Source organism: Phoca vitulina, unplaced genomic scaffold (assembly GCF_004348235.1).
Source record: "Phoca vitulina isolate PV1807 unplaced genomic scaffold, GSC_HSeal_1.0 scaffold621, whole genome shotgun sequence".
NCBI lineage: Eukaryota > Metazoa > Chordata > Mammalia > Carnivora > Phocidae > Phoca > Phoca vitulina.
In genome coordinates this window covers 1-17,060 of record NW_022590308.1, presented here as the reverse complement: position 1 = coordinate 17,060, position 17,060 = coordinate 1, and the positions used below count along the sequence as shown (strand labels likewise).

The window sequence follows — 17,060 nt, the reverse complement described above, 5'->3', positions numbered from 1 at the left end:
GACCCGCCGCCCGATGCTGGCCTCTTCCTGGGATGCCGCCTGCGGAGCCCTGGCCCACAGCCTCCGTCTCACCCGGGCTGACCTCGGCGCCCGGGACTTGGACTGGGAGGAACCGCTGGCTCCGCCTGCCCCGGGGTGCGCCGGGCCGGCGGGGACTGGGGCCGCCGCTGCGGGAAGGTCGTGCCCCTGGGGCAGCCGGGAAGGCGGGTGGGGGCCGTGCGGGGAGAGGGTGTGGGCCCGGGATCCGGGAGCGGAGCTGGCGGCAGGTGTGTGCGGGCAGCGGGGGCCGGAGGCGGGGCCGGGGCCGTGAGTGTCGGGCGCGGGGCTGGCGGCCGGGGACCCGCTCCTCCGCCGGGTCGGAACCGGGCTCCGCCTCCCCCTCCCCGCGCAAAACCAGCAAAGGCCTCCTGTCGACCCGAGTCGGCGTTAATAAATGTGACTGTCGAGAGCCCCCATCGGATTCGTTATGGAAAAGATAGGCGTTTGCCTCGTAGTGTCTTCTGTTTCCCACTCTGGTGCACACAGTAGGTCCCAGCGAACTCTTTCTGTTGAAATGAGACGTAGCTACCGGGGATCGCGCCGGCAATCGAGGGAACCGTAGAGGGCAAAGCCCTGGTGTCCGGAGTGTGCATTTCCTTGGGAATGTGTATCCAGCGTCTGTTGGGGGCTCGGGAAGGTGCGGGGACCTCAGTGGTAAATGAAGACGTGAGTTAGGAGGACCGCGGCCTAATGAGAGGGTTGTGGGCGGTGCTCGGACAAGTAGACTGAGGACAATGTTGGACGGTTTTCTTTTCAGCCAAGATCTGGTGGTTTTGAAGAGCAGCCTGAACAGCCCCGATGAAAAGCCCTGCTTCCTTTACCTGAGATGTGACCCTCACGGAGGCGAGGAAATCGTTTCTGTTGGCGTTTTGAGTTCAGCAAGAAATATGGAAGTGTACTTAGGAGACGAGTACTGTGGAACCAGCAGGGGCGAGAATGTTTGTAGTGATCGGGATAACAGGTTTGTAACTTGTTCGCGCGGCGGTGTGACTGTCCTCGGCTTTTGTGGTGTTTGTCGGTGGCCTGACACTGAGGCCAGACGCCGGGGAGGAGAAGTTAAACACATACCAGCAGGAGTGGCAGTTTCTCGGTTTCTCCCTTTAAGGGCTCTTTGAGATAGTCTAAGCTTTCTCATTGTTGTACGTGTGGAGATTTCGGGCCGACTGAGGGAGGTGACTGGGTAGAGGGTCGTACCGGTCGGTGCGACCGTGTGGACTACAGTCAGTCCTTATTCCTGCTTCTTGGCTTTCTCCATGAGCACACAGTGGCCTGTTGCCCAAAGGCAATTGGGCAGTTAGTCTGGAACGTTGAACACATTGTTCTGAAAGGACGTCCATTACAAACGGTGCGCAGGCCCGCGACTGGCCGCACGCCCTCTGTGTGACCCACAGGCAGCGCGTTAGCGTGTGGTTTTTCTCCAGGTTCTGATACCACGATTCTACCCGAATTCAATCTCAGGATTTAAGGAATGGCTTAGAAACAATTAGAAAAAGTGGGTTTTTTTATTTGAGTATAGTTGACACAACATTACCTTAGTTTCAGGTGTACGCCATAGTGATTCCGCATCTTCATAGGTTATGCTGTGCTCACCACGAGTGTAACTACCGTCTGCTACTGTACAGTATTATGTCAGTGTCATTGACATACTGCTACTACAGTATCATCGTTACCATGCGAGTCCACTACAGTATCACTGACTGTATTTCCTATGCTGTACCTTTTATTCCCACTATTTATTCATTCCATAACCAGAAGCCTGTGTCTGTCTCACTCCCCTTCATCCATTTTGCCCATCCCTCTGACAACCGTCAGTTTGTTTTCTGTATTTATAGCTGATTCTGCTGTTTCTTTGTTTATTCATTTGGAAAAATTCATTTTTAAATGTAACTATTAAAACTAATAGAAGTAAAATTGATTTAAATTCCATTTTATTTTTAGTGAGCACAAAATTATTTTCTACAAAAAATATTTAAAATTGGAGTCCTCCAGTCATGCTTGTAAAGTAAAGGTAAGTCATCACTAGATTTTAACTAGTTTGACAACTGCAAATGTTTTTGTATGATTTGTACTTGTTTTCTGTTGGTTCAGTAATATGGTTAGTCCAGCTTTGTTCCTTATTATCTTTATATAAAAATATGGTGTCATGAAAACTATAAGCAGTTTTGGCTTTATTATATCAAGAAAGATATAGGGAGATATATCAAGAAAGAAGGGAATTGGGGGAGTTTTAGAGAAGAGCATCCAAAAGTTAAAGGGATTTGGACTCATGTCTTGAATATGAAAAATATCATTGAGGTGAACTTTAGTGTTCTCACTGGAGCCTAGAGAAAAGTGACTGAGCTGGAAGGCATAGGCCCAGGATATTCCTCCTGTTTTGTTGCCTAGTCAAGTGACCTTGGGCAGTCTCTTTATTTCTTTTGAACTACTTCATGGATAAATTAGAGGACCAAAAAAAAAAAAAAAAAAAAATCTTGGTATGTACATGAATGTTCATCACCATTCCTAATAGCCAAAAGGTTGCAAAGAAAACAGCCCAATGGTCCATCACTGAATGTGTAAACAAAATATGGTATACCCACACAATGGAAAAGTATTCGGTCATGAAAAGCATATAGAAACACAGATGAACCTTGAAACATACCGTGCGAAAGAACTTGGGATCACGTATGATTCTCTGTGTATGTATATATAAGGTCTAGAATACGCAAATCCACAGAGACTGAAAGTAGATTACTTACTATCTAGGGCTGGGGGGGGGGGTGGGTATTGGTGGGATGGGGAGTGACTGCCAGGGGGAACATGGCTACTTTTTGGGTGATGTTCTAAAAGTGCAATGGCTCTCACCAAAAACCATAAGATACCTAGGAATAAACCTAACCAAAGAGGTGAAAGATCTATTTTCTGAAAACTATAGAAAACTTATGAATGAAATTGAAGAGGACACGAAGAAATGGAAAAACATTCCATGCTCATGGACTAGGGGAACAAACATTGTTCAAATGTCTATACTACCCAAAGCAATCTATACATTTAATGCAATCCCTATCAAAATACCATGAGCATTTTTCACAGAGCTAGAACAAACAACCCTAAAATTTGTACAGAACCACAGAAGAGCCCATGTAGCAAAAACAGTCCTGAAAAAGAAAAACAAAGCTGGAGGCGTTACGATTCTGGACGTCAAGCTATACTACAAAGCTGTAGTCATCAAGGTAATATGGTAGTGGCGCCTAAACAGATACGTAGATCAATGGAACAGAATAGAAAACCCAGAAACGGACCCACGACTATGTGGTCAACTAATCGTCAACAAAGTGGGAAAGGATATTCAACGGAAAAAAGACAGTCTCTTCAACAGATGGTGTTGGGAAAATTGGACAGCAACATGCAGAAGAATGAAACCGGACCACTGTCTTACACCATATACAAAAATAAATTTAAAAAGGATGAAAGACCTAAATGTGAGACAGGAAACCATCCAAATCCTAGAGGAGAACACAGGCAGCAACGTCTTTGATCTTGGCCACGGCAACTTCTTGCCAGAGGCAAGGGAAACAAAAGCCAAAATGAAGTATTGGGACTTCATCAAGATAAAAAGTTTCTGCACAGTGAAGGACACAACAAAACTAAAAGGCAGCCTACGGAATGGGAGAAGATATTTGCAAATGACATCTGATAAAGGGTTAGTATCCAAAGTCTTTAAAGAACTTATCAAACTCAACACCCAAAACACAAATAATCCAGTGAAGAAATGGGCAGAAGACATAAACAGACATTTTCCAAAAAAGACCTACAAATGGATAACAAACATGTGAAAGATGCTCAACATCACTCATCATCAGGGAAATGCAAATCAAAACCATGATGAGATATCAGCTGACACGTGTCAGAATGGCTAAAATTAACAACACAAGAAACAACGGGTGTTGGTGAGGATGTGGAGAAAGGGGAACCCTCTTGCACTGTTGGTGGGAATGCAAACTGGTGCAGCTACTCTGGAAAACATTATGGAGGTTCCTCAAAAAATTAAAAAATAGAACTACCCTTCGACCCAGCAGTTGCACTACCAGGTAATAACCCAAAAGATACAAAAATACAGATTGGAAGGGGTACATGCACCCCAGTGTTTATAGCAGCCAAACTATGGAGAGAGCCCAAATGTCCATCAGCTGATGAATGGTTAAGGATGTGGTATATGTGTACGATGGGATATTACTCAGTCATCAAAATGAATGAAATCTTGCCATTTGCAACAACATGGAGGGAGCTAGAGTGTATTATGCTAAGCGATAAAAGTTAGAGAAAGACAAATATATGGTTTCAGTCAAATGTGGAATTTAGGAAAGAAAACAGGAACATATGGGGCAGGGGGAGAAAAAAGAAACAAACCATAAGAGACTCTTAAAGACAGAGAACAAACAGGGTTGCTGGAGGGAGGTGGGTGGGGGATGTGCTAAATGTGTGATGGGTATTAAGGAGGGCACTTGTTACGATGAGCACTGAGCGTTATGTGGAAGTGGTGAATCATTGAATTCTACTTCTGAAACCAGCATTGCACTGTATCTTAACTAACTAGAACTTAAAAAACATCTGAAAAGAAAAGAAATAGAATAAAATAAAACTATAATGGCTGCGCAACTCTGAATATACTAAAATCCACTGAATTGTATACTTTAAATCATTTGATTGTTTGGCACTTTATATCTCAATAAAACTGTTTTTAAATTTAAATTTTTTAAAAAGGAAATAAATCCTTGCTATGTTTTTATCTCCACATTACTTTATACAAGGTTACAAGACTTTAGAATAAGAAACAGTAAGTAATTTCATAGCCTGCTGGTACCAAATTTACAGAACTGATTATTCCAAGATACTGGTTTATATGGTATATATTAATAGCTTCCAGATTTATTTAAATGAAGTGTTTCATGCATTCAACAGTATTTGGATGCCTACTGATGCTAGATACTGTAACTAGGCATGTAGGAATGATCAGTAATATAATGAATGACTGCCCTCATGTTGCTGACATTCTAGTGTGATGAAATAGATTATAAGCTGACTCAATGAGTAAAATATGTCCCATATTCAGTGGTGGAGCAATGGGGATGAAAAAGCAGAGGGGGGTAGCAGAGAGGTTAGAAGGTAGGTGTGTAAATTTAATGCAGAGGTTCCTTAATTGTTGAGGACAGTCACTTCTTTGGTGCCACACTCAGAGTTCTTGGATTATGGGTTCTTGACCTGTGTTGTCATGTTACAAATGGTTTTGTATGTGTCTCTGAAGGTAAGTGTTTTTTGTTACCTGTTCTGTGGAAGTTCTATGGGAATGCTAAGGGTAATCTCATTAGAGAAATCCTAGGCCTACTAAAGGTTGTTCTGGGGCAGTAGTATATGAAAGTTAAAAGTTACTGACCCGTCTTTTTGAGCTCTTACTTACAGTGGTAGGTACTGGGAATTTTAACACCTAATCCTCCTAACAACCGTGTAAAATCATTGTTTTTACCCTCCCTCATTTTATTCCTGACTTAGGTTTTTGCCTTTTTCCCGGGGTCACACAGGCTCTAAGTAGAGTCATCATTGACTGATTCTAAATCCTGGTCCCTTTCTACTTTGCTACTTTGTTGTCCGTATGACACAAGAAATGTCTTTTGGTTCAGAAACATGATGAAATAAGGCAGCCTAAAGCATTGGGCAGGACACTGCTATAGAGCCAGAGGGCTAGGTTCCCAGCTTGACTTTTACCAATTTGGTAATCCTGTGCCAAGTCAGAAAATCACCCCTGACCTCATCTTGTTGTGTGTGAACCAGTAGGTTATGTTAGACCATATCTAACTTTCTCTTAAAATTCTCAATTCTAAAAGACTGACTTATTTTTAGTATTTCAGTAAATACTTTGGAAGTGCATTTGTAAAGCCTTCTTTTGTATTAAATAGTATTATAGCTAGCCGTGCTGTGTTAAGTTCTCAGATTGGTATAGTTTATTTTTATTCATTAATTTAAGTGAATGAAATCTTATCGTAGCCCCTTTTGTATATTCTGTGTATTTATTCAGTTTCAGATGGTATTCTTTTTATAAATCGTTCTTATGAGCCTTGTGGTAAATTAGAAGTGCTGATCATTAAAATTTTCAGGAAAACTTAAAAATGAACATGTATTTAAAGTTTATTATCCTAAATACGTTATTGCTAGTTTATATAGAAAAGTGACCTTAAATAGTGATTACTGTTTAATATTATTATTTTCTGGAACTTCTTTGTTTTATAATAGTTGCTCTCCTTTGGTGAAAAGCAGTGTGTGTTCATCAGTAAAATTGTGGTACAATTGAGGCGGGTTTCAACAAATTCTTCAACAAGCTCTCCTGCTCTAGGATCAAGGATAGACCTGCAGAGGGTCCAAACTCTCATGGAGGCCATGGGGTCAAAGTTGTCACCTGGTGCTCAGCAACTGATGAATATGGTTAAATTTCAGCAGCAGGTAGGTAGACATGGATTCTGTCGAGGTACCATTAAAAATTTCAGAATGACGGCTTTTTATAAGGACACGTATTGACTTAAGTTTTTTCTTTGAACTTTGACTGTTGATTTGACCGTTACCTTTATTTGCTTTGTAAAATAACATTTTGTAGACTTTCTCTTCTACAAAATATCTTACTACAGATCTTTACAATTTTCCATGAATTTACTCATTCATTCAGCAAATATTTATTAAGCACCTTCTCAGTGAATAAGGCAATGTTTGGAGCACTTTAGGAAGTTCAGAGATCAATTAGTTTGTAGCCCATCTTTAAGGATCTTTATATAGTCTCATTTTATCTAGGTCTTGAAGGAAGAAGGATGGGACCGGGCAAGTAAATTTGGAGGGATGCAATTCGGGAGAGAGAAAATAGCATGGATTAACTCTTCAGTGCTAGAAGGAACAGGATATAGCTAGGAAATGAATAGAAGTTCACTTCTCTGGGGTGAAGAAGTGGTTGGGGGAGTTAGCTTGGGGTTGGATCATAGAGGGTTTTGAATGTTACTTTAAAAGTACATGCATGGTTTTGCCTACATTTTGAGAAACTCTAACCTAGCGCTATGCGTAAGAGGAGTGAGAAGGAACAGTGATCAGTAGGATGTGAGACGCCAGGGGGAGCAGTTCCATGTTCCTTTCCTCATCCAGGTGAGAAAGGAGGGTCTAAAATTGGACGTGTAACCTGATGCTGGATTGTGAGATGTGACCATGATGGTGCCATCAGCTCTAGATAACTTGATATTGGTATTGCCAGAGAAAAACAGAGTTAAAGGGGACGTTGAGGTTTGGAAGATGGTGGTACCAACGATAGAAATGGAACCCAAGGGAGGAGACCGTTGGGAAAAAGGGAGTTTGATTTTGGGAATATCAAGTTGTAGATGTGAATCAGACAGTTCGTGGGATGATGCTGCGAGCTTTTGGAAGCACAGGAGGGTGTGCGGGTGGAGGCGGAGGAGCCGAAGGGAGGCTTGAGAGATGTACCCAGTAGAGGGCAGGGAAAGTGCTGAAGGGAGAGCCGGAGCAAGGAAGAAAGGTCCATGGGGAGTAGCTAGGTTTGGTAAGGATAATAGGGAGCAGGAAAATGAATAGAACAGCGGAAGACCAGCGGTGTGACCAAGTAGCACGAGGGAAGATCTCATGTCAGGAAACCTGATTTCACGTTGTGGTGCTGACATTAGTAGTTGCGTAATGTGGCATTGCTTCGTCTTTTTTTTTTTTTTTAAGATTTTATTTATTTATTTTTGACAGAGAGAGAGACAGCCAGCGAGAGAGAGAACACAAGCAGGGGGAGTGGGAGAGGGAGAAGCAGGCTTCCCGCTAAGCAGGGAGCCGGATGTGGGGCTCGATCCCAGGACCCTGGGATCATGATCTGAGCCGAAGGCAGACGCTTAACGACTGGGCCACCCAGCCACCCCTGCTTCCTCTTTTTAACATAAATGCTGTTGTGTTCAAAATCTATAAACGATAATACTGCTAAGATAAAGGATTCATGGGAAAGTTTAAAAGAAATAGTCTAAATAAACAACTTGTGTACCTTTTGTGAGCTTTACCAATAGTAATTTAGTACAGGTGTCACTGACGCAATGGGCAAGACAGGGAAACTGGGAGAGTTGATGGTTATCATGGGAACCCTGGAAAGGAGGGTTTCAAAAAAGTACCAGTTCCATACTTTTCTTTCTCTCGTACCATCACCCCACCTCGATCCTCAGGAAGTCCCTGACTGGTCCTCCTGCTCGACTGCAGTCCATTCTCCACAGGGTGACCAGAATAATCTCAAAGGGTAAATCAGACTCATCCTTCCCTGTGTAAAGCCCTCTGACTGCTTCTCATCACACTCAGAATTAACCCAGATTCCTTACCCTGGCGTCTAAGATCTGGGCCTTCTTTGATTCCTTAACCTCATCTCCTGCCAAATCTCCTGGGACACCTGGCTTCCAGACATGCTGATGTGTGTAGTGCTCAGATATTCAAGTGTGTTCAGGACCTTGGCACTCTTAATTTTTCTCTATCTCCACAAGCCTCTTCCCCAGACTGGGGCAGGGCTGGCTTTTTCTTTTTATTCAGATTTCAACTTAAATGTTACATCCTTAGTGAGACCTTCCCCAACCACCGGTTTAAAATAGCCTTTGCCTCCAAATCTGCATCATATTTTCATCAGAGCCTTCTTGACTATTTTGTTGTTGTTTATATGTTGGTCTGTTTATCTCATTAAAATATAAGCTTCATGCAGACAGGGAGCTGGTCTGTCTTGTTTGTGGCTCCAAGTAAGTATATGATATATGTGCCTTTTGGGTTGTCAACTAAGTGCTTCTTGGAGATCTTCAGGGTTCAGATTGAATGGACATGATACGGAAACCAGCTCTTGAGGGATTAGGCAGTAAAATGGGGGTAGTTGGAATGTGGAGGTACCCAGGGTTAAATGGGTTTGTTTCAAGAATGATAGAGATAAGGAGCTTCCCTGTATCGGAATCCCTTGGAATGTTTATAAAGTGCAGATTCCTGGCTGTCACCAATGACCTGAAACCCAGAAGGTGGCATCCGGGAATTATATCAAACAGGCATCCCCAGATGATTCTTAACGCATAGTGTATTTTAAGAACAAGTGATCGAGGAGAAGGATCCCATGGAGATAGAAAATGTAAAACAAGACGAAATTATTTTTTGTGTGCAAGACTTTGGAAACATCAGAGAGGGTTAATGAGGTAAAATCAGCTCATGGACTGATTTTTATGTTCTAAAAACTGAACTTTGGAAAAAGAGATAACATGGATAGATTATTTTGTCATGTCTTTAAGTTTTTTGGTTTAATTCCAAAAATAACCTGTTCTCTTTGCTATTACTATCAATCCATTCAGAAGTGCATTAAATAAATCATAAAAGTGCTCTCCCAGCTTTCATTCTCTTCCCCAGCTTGGTGTGTATCCTAGAGTTTCCTGCGTATGTAGAAATACATGCAAGTCCTTCCATCCAGTGCACGTGTTGTGACGTGCCCCCCACCCCCCACGAAATCATTGTGTATGGGGCCATTTGGGGAACCCTGCGGAAGAAGGAAGGTGATTCAGTTAAATGTTCTTTTAAACATGCTAATAAAAGACCTCTTCCAAGTGTGGAGGCTCTCTTTATGGGATGATTCTTACGGGGCATACCTGGTTTTCTAGGATTGCATGTTATTAACAAGCAGGAATCTATGGAAAGTCTCCCTGGAAAGTGTCATGTAAGCTATGTAACTGTTTGTTAAGTCTAAAGTAGGGATGTTTTGGGGCACCTGGCTGGCTCAGATGGTAGAGCGTGTGACTCTCGATCTCGGGCTTATAAGTTCGAGCCCCACGTTAGGTGTAGAGATTACTTAAAAATAAAATGTTAAAAGTAAATAAATATAGTAGGGATGTTTCATGACCAAAACTGTTCCTTCAGTGGAAGCTGTGTAACCGCACACGCTATTTAGAACCTTCCTACATTAATTTGGGCAGGGCCTGTCGTGAAGGGGAAAGAAGTGACCTGGGAAGCTTTGTTAGAAGCCTTCTACCTTTCCCGGCTTCACCTGTGCTTTGGGGTGGCTTGTGTTCTGAAAAGTTTTGTTAAAGTATTTTCTTATTTCTTTATATTTCAAGTTAAAATTTGCTGGCTTTGATTTGCTTTTGCTTTACAATTTAGCAAAATGGAATAGGAATTCTATATCAAAGTGCCTAGCCTATAGTTTTCATTTAATGTTGCCTGAATGAAAGGATGCACCCCATTTTTCTCGAAGAAAACATACTCAGTTATGCAGGATTTACAGTTTACTTTTTTCACCTTTGAAATACAAATATCTTTTTTTCTTGCTTTTTCAAGGTGATACTTGTTTAAATTTTTTATAATAAAAGTTCGACAGTCCTTTCAGATATCTAACGAGATGTTCAGAAATAGACCCTTAATTTTTCACAAGTCTGGGGGTAAATGTGCACATGTATTAAATGATGTGTATACACAGATACATGGTCCTTTACATATTCACGTATAGGTATGTGGACATAATTTTGCATGAATGCTTTTATGTTCTTTTAAGCTACTCTGTAAGTGTTTTCCATATAACATATGACCTGGATCCTAAGCAGTAAATATGTATAAATTATTTCATACATATTGCCCTGCCTACTTTTAAAAGGGTTTGGTGGACCTTTCATGGCACCATGTGTGAGACAGCACAAGAAAATTAAAAGAACTGAGTAAATGAAACAAAAGGAAACAGAAGAATAGCCACCAGCACCTAAAGTTGGTGTATTCACTGCACTGCCATATAGACTTAGCTGTGAATTCCGTGATACTTAATACAAAGAGGAAAAGGAAGTTACCTTAAAAGCTCTCATCTGAGAAAAATATGACTAATTTTTGTAATCACTGAATTTCTTCTAATCAAAATTTGGTATATCAGAAAAGAAAACCTCACATAGCAAATACCTTATTTGCGTTTACATTTTCTTAATTAAAATTTCTGCCAAATTAGTTGCCATACACAATTTTGACATTGATTTCACTGCTATTTATACCAAATTTTCGATTTCCTGGGGTCCTTCAGTGGCTTAGTCTGTTAAGCATCCGACTCTTGATTTCGGCTCAGGTCACGGATCTCAGGGTCGTGAGATCAAGCCCCGAGTCGGGTTCCATACTGGGCATGGAGCCTGCTTGGGATTCTCTCTCTCTCTCTCTGCCTCTCCCCACCCCCCCCAATCATGCTATCTCTCTCTAAAAATAAAATTTAATTAAAAGAATTTTCATTTTTCTGTCATTAAGGTTTTTTTTGACTGTTTACCACTACCAAAAATAATTTAGCTGTGTCATCATGATTGAGTAAGGCTCCTTTCTATCAAAGGAGAGTTGTTGAATTTTAAAATTTTGTATATAATTATATGTATTGTATATATAATGTATAATATATGTAGTTTATATAATTATATACAGTCCATCTTCTAGGAATAATTTAAGGTTTATCCAAACCTTGCATTCAGTGGAAGAAAATAACATTTTTTATAAAGAGTATTCCTCCAAAGTACAGTTCAGTAAAAGAAGTCTCATGGAGACCCTCCTGCTGCCCGCCCCCCCCACCGCCACCCACTTCCCTGGCTCTCATTATTCCCCTTGCCTCCTTTATTTTTCCCTAAAGTATTTATCACCATCTCCATCCACATGATATATTGCCTGCCTGCCTACCTTCCTTCCTTCCTACTTTCCTTCCTTCCTTGCTTCTTTCCATTGTTCTCTGCTCCCATATTGGTTCCACATATCAGTGCTTTTCATTTGTTTTGTTCACCCACGTATTTTCTGTGCCAGAAGCACAGAGTAGATTTCTGGTAAATATTTGTTGACCAAATGAATTTTGGTTTGGTTCAGTCCAGGAATCACTTTCTAGAGTGTCTAGACAACGTATGTACTGAGTTTCTTTAGCTAACCTGTATAACACTTGTCTCAGTCTCTTTCAGTAGGTGTTGAGCAGGAGTACGGGTGTGTTGATATCTCCCGGATAAGAATAGAGTTTTGTGTTTCCAATTTAGAATACAGCCCTATAACTTAGCAGTTTCGTAGGCTAGAATAGTTTTGCTTTGCTCTTGTAGAAGAACTGAAGAGCATAGCAAGGAGCATAGCAAGAACATGCCCCTGTATGGGAGACCATGTAACCTCATCACAGAAGTGAGCCAGAACCCTGTCATGAAATGATATAGCATAGCCAGTTCAGTTGAGGCCGTAAAACATAATCTGTTATCCTACAAATCATTAAGGCAGACATAGCCAAAAGTTGGCTCATTTTAGTCATTGCAGATGTCGCAACTGTACTGATGAAACATCAGACTTCTTTTAAAGATTTTATTTATTTCTTTGACAGAGGGAGACACACCGAGAGAGGGAACACAAGCAGGGGGAGCGGGAGAGGGAGAAGCAGGCTTCCCGCCGAGCAGGGAGCCCGATGCGGGGCTCGGTCCCAGGACCCCGGGATCATGACCTGAGCCGAAGGCAGACGTTTAATGACTGAGCCAGCCGGGTGCCCCGAAACATCAAACTTCTAGTATATAAGCTCTCTGGTGTATCTTCCATGATAAGCTAGTTATAAAAGATCTCCTTAGGTTAGCTTATTATATGGGAAACTTGATGGGTGATATTTAAATCTAAGAATATTATTAATTATTGTGCCTCAGTTGAGAGTACTGTGTTTTATTACCATAAATTAAGGAGGCCTTCGCAGTGGAGACATTAATGCTAATGCAACTTTACTAAGCATGCTAATATTTAATATTTCCGTTAGGAAAAACTACAGGGAAACCATTAAAAGCCTTGACTCTGGAGTTAGGTGGTCTGGGTTCATGTCCCCGTTCTGCCACTTACTGGTTGTGTTACACTAGTTGTGTTACTTTAGCCAGGTTACCTTCAGCCTTGGTTTCACCTTAGCTGTGGTCTCCTCCACTTAAGATTGTAGCCTACATCATATGGATGTTTAGAGGATCAGATGAAAGAGTGCACGTTGCTTTGACTTACAGTAATTACCCCAAAAGTTAGCTGTCGCTACTACCAATAGTAACATGTATTTATTCACCTTGCTTAGAATTGTGTTCCCATCGGAGAGCAGCTTCGGTCGGCTTTGGGAAATACTGGCTACAAACGTATGATGGACCTGCAGTCGTCAGTCGCTTCAGGAGCCTCAGACAAGTCACCCTCCACGCCTTTCCCTTTTAGAACCGGATTGACATCTGGAACCCTGACTGAAGACTTAAACGCTTACGTTGATAAAAGTCTACAGCCACCGGGTGGAGGAAACACTACAGACCTCCAAGAGTATAACATTGTGCCACAAAACCATTCTTTTCTTGAGAATGACCTCAGAAACGCAGTTTCTTCTTTCCTGCCGAAAAAAGCGAGTGACAACTCAAATGTCCCTAACTCTGAGTTGCTGCCTTTTCTCCAGAATTTATGTAGTCAGGTTAACCATCTCCGTGTGGGACGTAACACCAAGTGGCAGGAAGGCATCACTAAGGCTGGGGAAGGCGTTGTTGGTGTTGCGTAAGTATTTCAGACAAATGTGGTTTAGGTTTCGTAGATGGAAGAATCAGTTGGGGGAAAACAGATTTGTTTCACTAACTACTGCCTGTAGCTGTTTCCAGTAATTGTAGGAGCTATAACTGAACATGGATCATGGACTTAAACGTAAAACGTAAAGCTATAGGGGCTTCTGGCTGGCTCAATCGGCCGAGCATGCGACTCTTTTTTTTTTCTCTAATTTTTAATTTTTTAAATTTATTTATTTTTTGCAGAGCGTGCAACTCTTGATCTTGTGGTTGTGAATTTGATACTCATCTTGGGCGTAGAGATTACTTAAAAATAAAATCTTTAAAAACAAACAAGCAGAAAGCTATAAAACTTTTCCAGTAATATGTAGGAGAACATTTGGGGACCTCAGAGTAGGAAAAGACCCTTAGGTGATACCAGAATCACAGTAATGGGAACATTGATATATTGGATCCCATCAAAATGTAAAACTTCTGCCTTGTGAAAGACCCCGTTAAGAGGATTAAGATACAGATACAAAGTGGGAGAAAATATTTGCAAGTCACAAATTTAACAAATGGCCTGCAATTCTGTAGCTCCCAAAATTCACGTAAGAAAAAAGTTCAGTCAGAAGATGGGCAACAGACATGGAAACATGTTACTAGAAAGGTTACACATACCAAATAAGCAAGTGAAAAGATGATCATCATTGACCTCATGGCTATCAGGGAAATGAATATCAAAACCACAAGATACTACTGCACAGTTATTTGAAGATTAAAATAAAAACAAAAAATGGTAACAATACCCAGTGCTGATGAGGATGTGGAGAAACTGCATCTTTTCTACATTGGCGGTGGGGGTGTAGAATGCTATAGCCACTCTAAAAAATACTTTGGCAGTTTCTTGAAAAGTAAACATTTACCGTGTGATCCAGCAGTCCTACTCCTGAGCATTTATCCCGGAGAAATGAAAACTTACGTCCACACAAGAAACTATGCCCAGTTCTTCATGCAAAGCTTTATTTCTATGTAACAGCCAAAACCTGGACGCAACCAAAATGTCTTAAAATAGATGAACAGTTAAACAAACTGTGGTATATCTATATCACAGGGTGGTAATCAATAAAAGGAACGGACCACTGACACCCGCAATAACCTGGATGGCTCCTGAGGACATTATGCTGAGGGACAAAAGAGAATCTCCGGAGGTCACGCTGTGTGTGATTGTATTTGCATAACCTCCTCAAAGTTGTAGAGATGGAGACCATATTGGTGGTTGCCAGGTGTTAGGGGTGGAGGGCGTTAGGGGAGTGGGTGTGACAGTAGGGGGTGGCAGGAGGGAGATCTTTGTCGTGAAGGAAGAGTTGCGCATCTCAGTTGTGATGTTCACGTGAATGTGTGTACGTGTGATAGAACAGCATCCACGCACCCCGTGCCAACATCAGTTCTCTGCTTTTGTATTCTGCCAGAGTTAGGTGAGATGTAACCACTGGGGAAAGGGTACTGGGGAACTCTAGTATCTTTACAACTTCCTGTGAATCTGGAGTTATTTGGAACAAAAAACAATAAGCGTTTTAAAAACCCCTCATATATTCTAGAGTGGGGTTCTCAAACGTTTTGGTCTTTACGTTCTGAAAAATAATTGAGGACTCTAAAGCCCCTTTATTTATGTAGAGTATATGAAAGGATTCATTTGTTTAAAAATAACAAACCCGTTGGGTGCCTGGGTGGCTCAGTTAAGCGGCTGCCTTCGGCTCGGGTCGTGATCGCAGAGTCCTGGGATCGAGTCCCGCATCGGGCTCCTTGCTCAGCAGGGAGCCCGCTTTCCGTCTCCCTCTGCTGCTCCCCCTGCTTGTGCTCTCTCTCTGTCAAATAAATAAAGTCTTTAAAAAAAAATAACAACCCATTACACAGTAACGTAACAAATTGTATTAGAAATATATTTTCTAAAAAAAACTTAGAATGGTATTATGTGAAAAGTATAGAATCGACACTAGCTTCTGGTGGCATTCTCATCTATGTGGCCGTCCAGCATATAGCATCAGTAGCTAGTAAGACTGCGGAAGTACTGAGAATAAACGGGGTTGATGTCTGAAGAAAATATTTATACCCTAAATTGACTACCTTCAGAAAGTCTAAGAAACAGAAAAATACTCAACCACAACTTCTTTTGATCACCTGAGCAGTGACTACACCTCGTGTAGCCTCTGGGAAATGTCAGTGTATGTTCCTGAGGATCCGGATGAAGAGTTCGGATATCATCTTAGTAGTAGTGTATGAACACTTGCCACTTACGGAAGCTGAAAAAGTCATGGCGACCCCGGGGTTTTATGGACCACGCCCTGAAAGTCACTGTCCTGGTGTTCATTGGATGTGAGCTTGAGAAACGAGCACTTTTTATTTATTAGATTTTATTTATTTGAGAGAGAGAGCATGAGCGGGGGGAGGGGCAGAGGGAGAAGCAGACTCCTCCCTGAGCAGGGACCTTGGGCTCATGAGCCCAGCTGAAGTCAGACGCTTACCTGACTTGAGCTACCCGGCCGCCCCTTTTTACTATTTGTATTTCTGTCTGCCCATTCCAGTTACATTCATTTTTAAATGTTTCCATATTAGGTTAGAAAACCTTCCATTATTTAGTGAGGTTGTGCGGGTGACAAGGACAAAACTTGAAATTGTAGGGTTGTTTGGGGAAGTTCTTGGAGACATACGTGGAGACCTTAAAAAAAATTGGGCCAGATCAGTTTTGATTTGGGGCTCAAAATCAAAAGACCCTTTGTAAGAGACTTGTTCTGTGAGGGTAGACATTCTGTCCTCGTTGTTCTATCCTCATTTCCCTCGTATGCTTGAAATGTTGTAAGAATCAGATACAGAATGCTTTGGGCATTCAGGGTTGTGGTTGCCTGTTGGTAGATGTATTTGGCAGCCGGAAATACATTGCACCCAGACGGCACCGTTGTGGAGACAGATTTCCGCAGTGTACGTTGGCTGCTTGTTTCAGTATAGTTCGGTTGTTTCTGTTACGATACCAGGGATAATTGTTATACTGGTTTTTTAACATTTGTTTTTAGAATGGAAGAGCAACCTGTGTGCACCTACTTGGAAAAGATTCTTACTAAAAATATGGAACTGCTGGAAAAGAAACTTGTGGACCACATCGATCAGCGAATATATCAACTCCAGGAACACATGGATACAAAGATGGCTCTGTTAATGGACCTGCTGCAGAATCCCTACTCCCCACCCCCTGGGACGGCCCTTAGACAGTGTGACTCTGGAGAAAGACTTTCAAATGGAGAAAGATAAGTGCTCAACATGTAGGATGTACTGCAGATATTTATTACATATTTATTGCAAAGCCTAAACCCCCAGAGTTCAAAGCAAGTATTTAATGTCATTTGAGGAGCATCAGCTTACTTACATCAAGTGACCTCATTACTGTCAATCCAGGACTGTGCACTAAAATTAACATGATAGGGTCATCAATCATTTTTGTTTGCA

The 17,060-nt window shown here is 41.7% G+C and overlaps 1 protein-coding gene across 2 annotated transcripts; it reads left to right on the top strand.

Moving 5' to 3' along the window:
* The first annotated feature begins 6 nt into the window (after positions 1-6).
* On the top strand, positions 7-17,054 carry CUNH10orf88 (chromosome unknown C10orf88 homolog). Of its 2 annotated transcripts, none has more exons than XM_032399632.1 (6): positions 7-135; positions 797-1,000; positions 1,978-2,047; positions 6,307-6,513; positions 13,121-13,575; positions 16,631-17,054. In XM_032399632.1, the coding sequence occupies exons 1-6, from the start codon at positions 14-16 to the stop codon at positions 16,863-16,865; spliced, it is 1,293 nt and encodes a 430-aa protein (XP_032255523.1). In that variant the 5' UTR covers positions 7-13; the 3' UTR covers positions 16,866-17,054. The 2 variants fall into 2 exon arrangements, with proteins under 2 accessions (XP_032255523.1, XP_032255522.1); XM_032399631.1 differs by having other exon boundaries at positions 7-177.
* Positions 17,055-17,060: the final 6 nt, after the last annotated feature.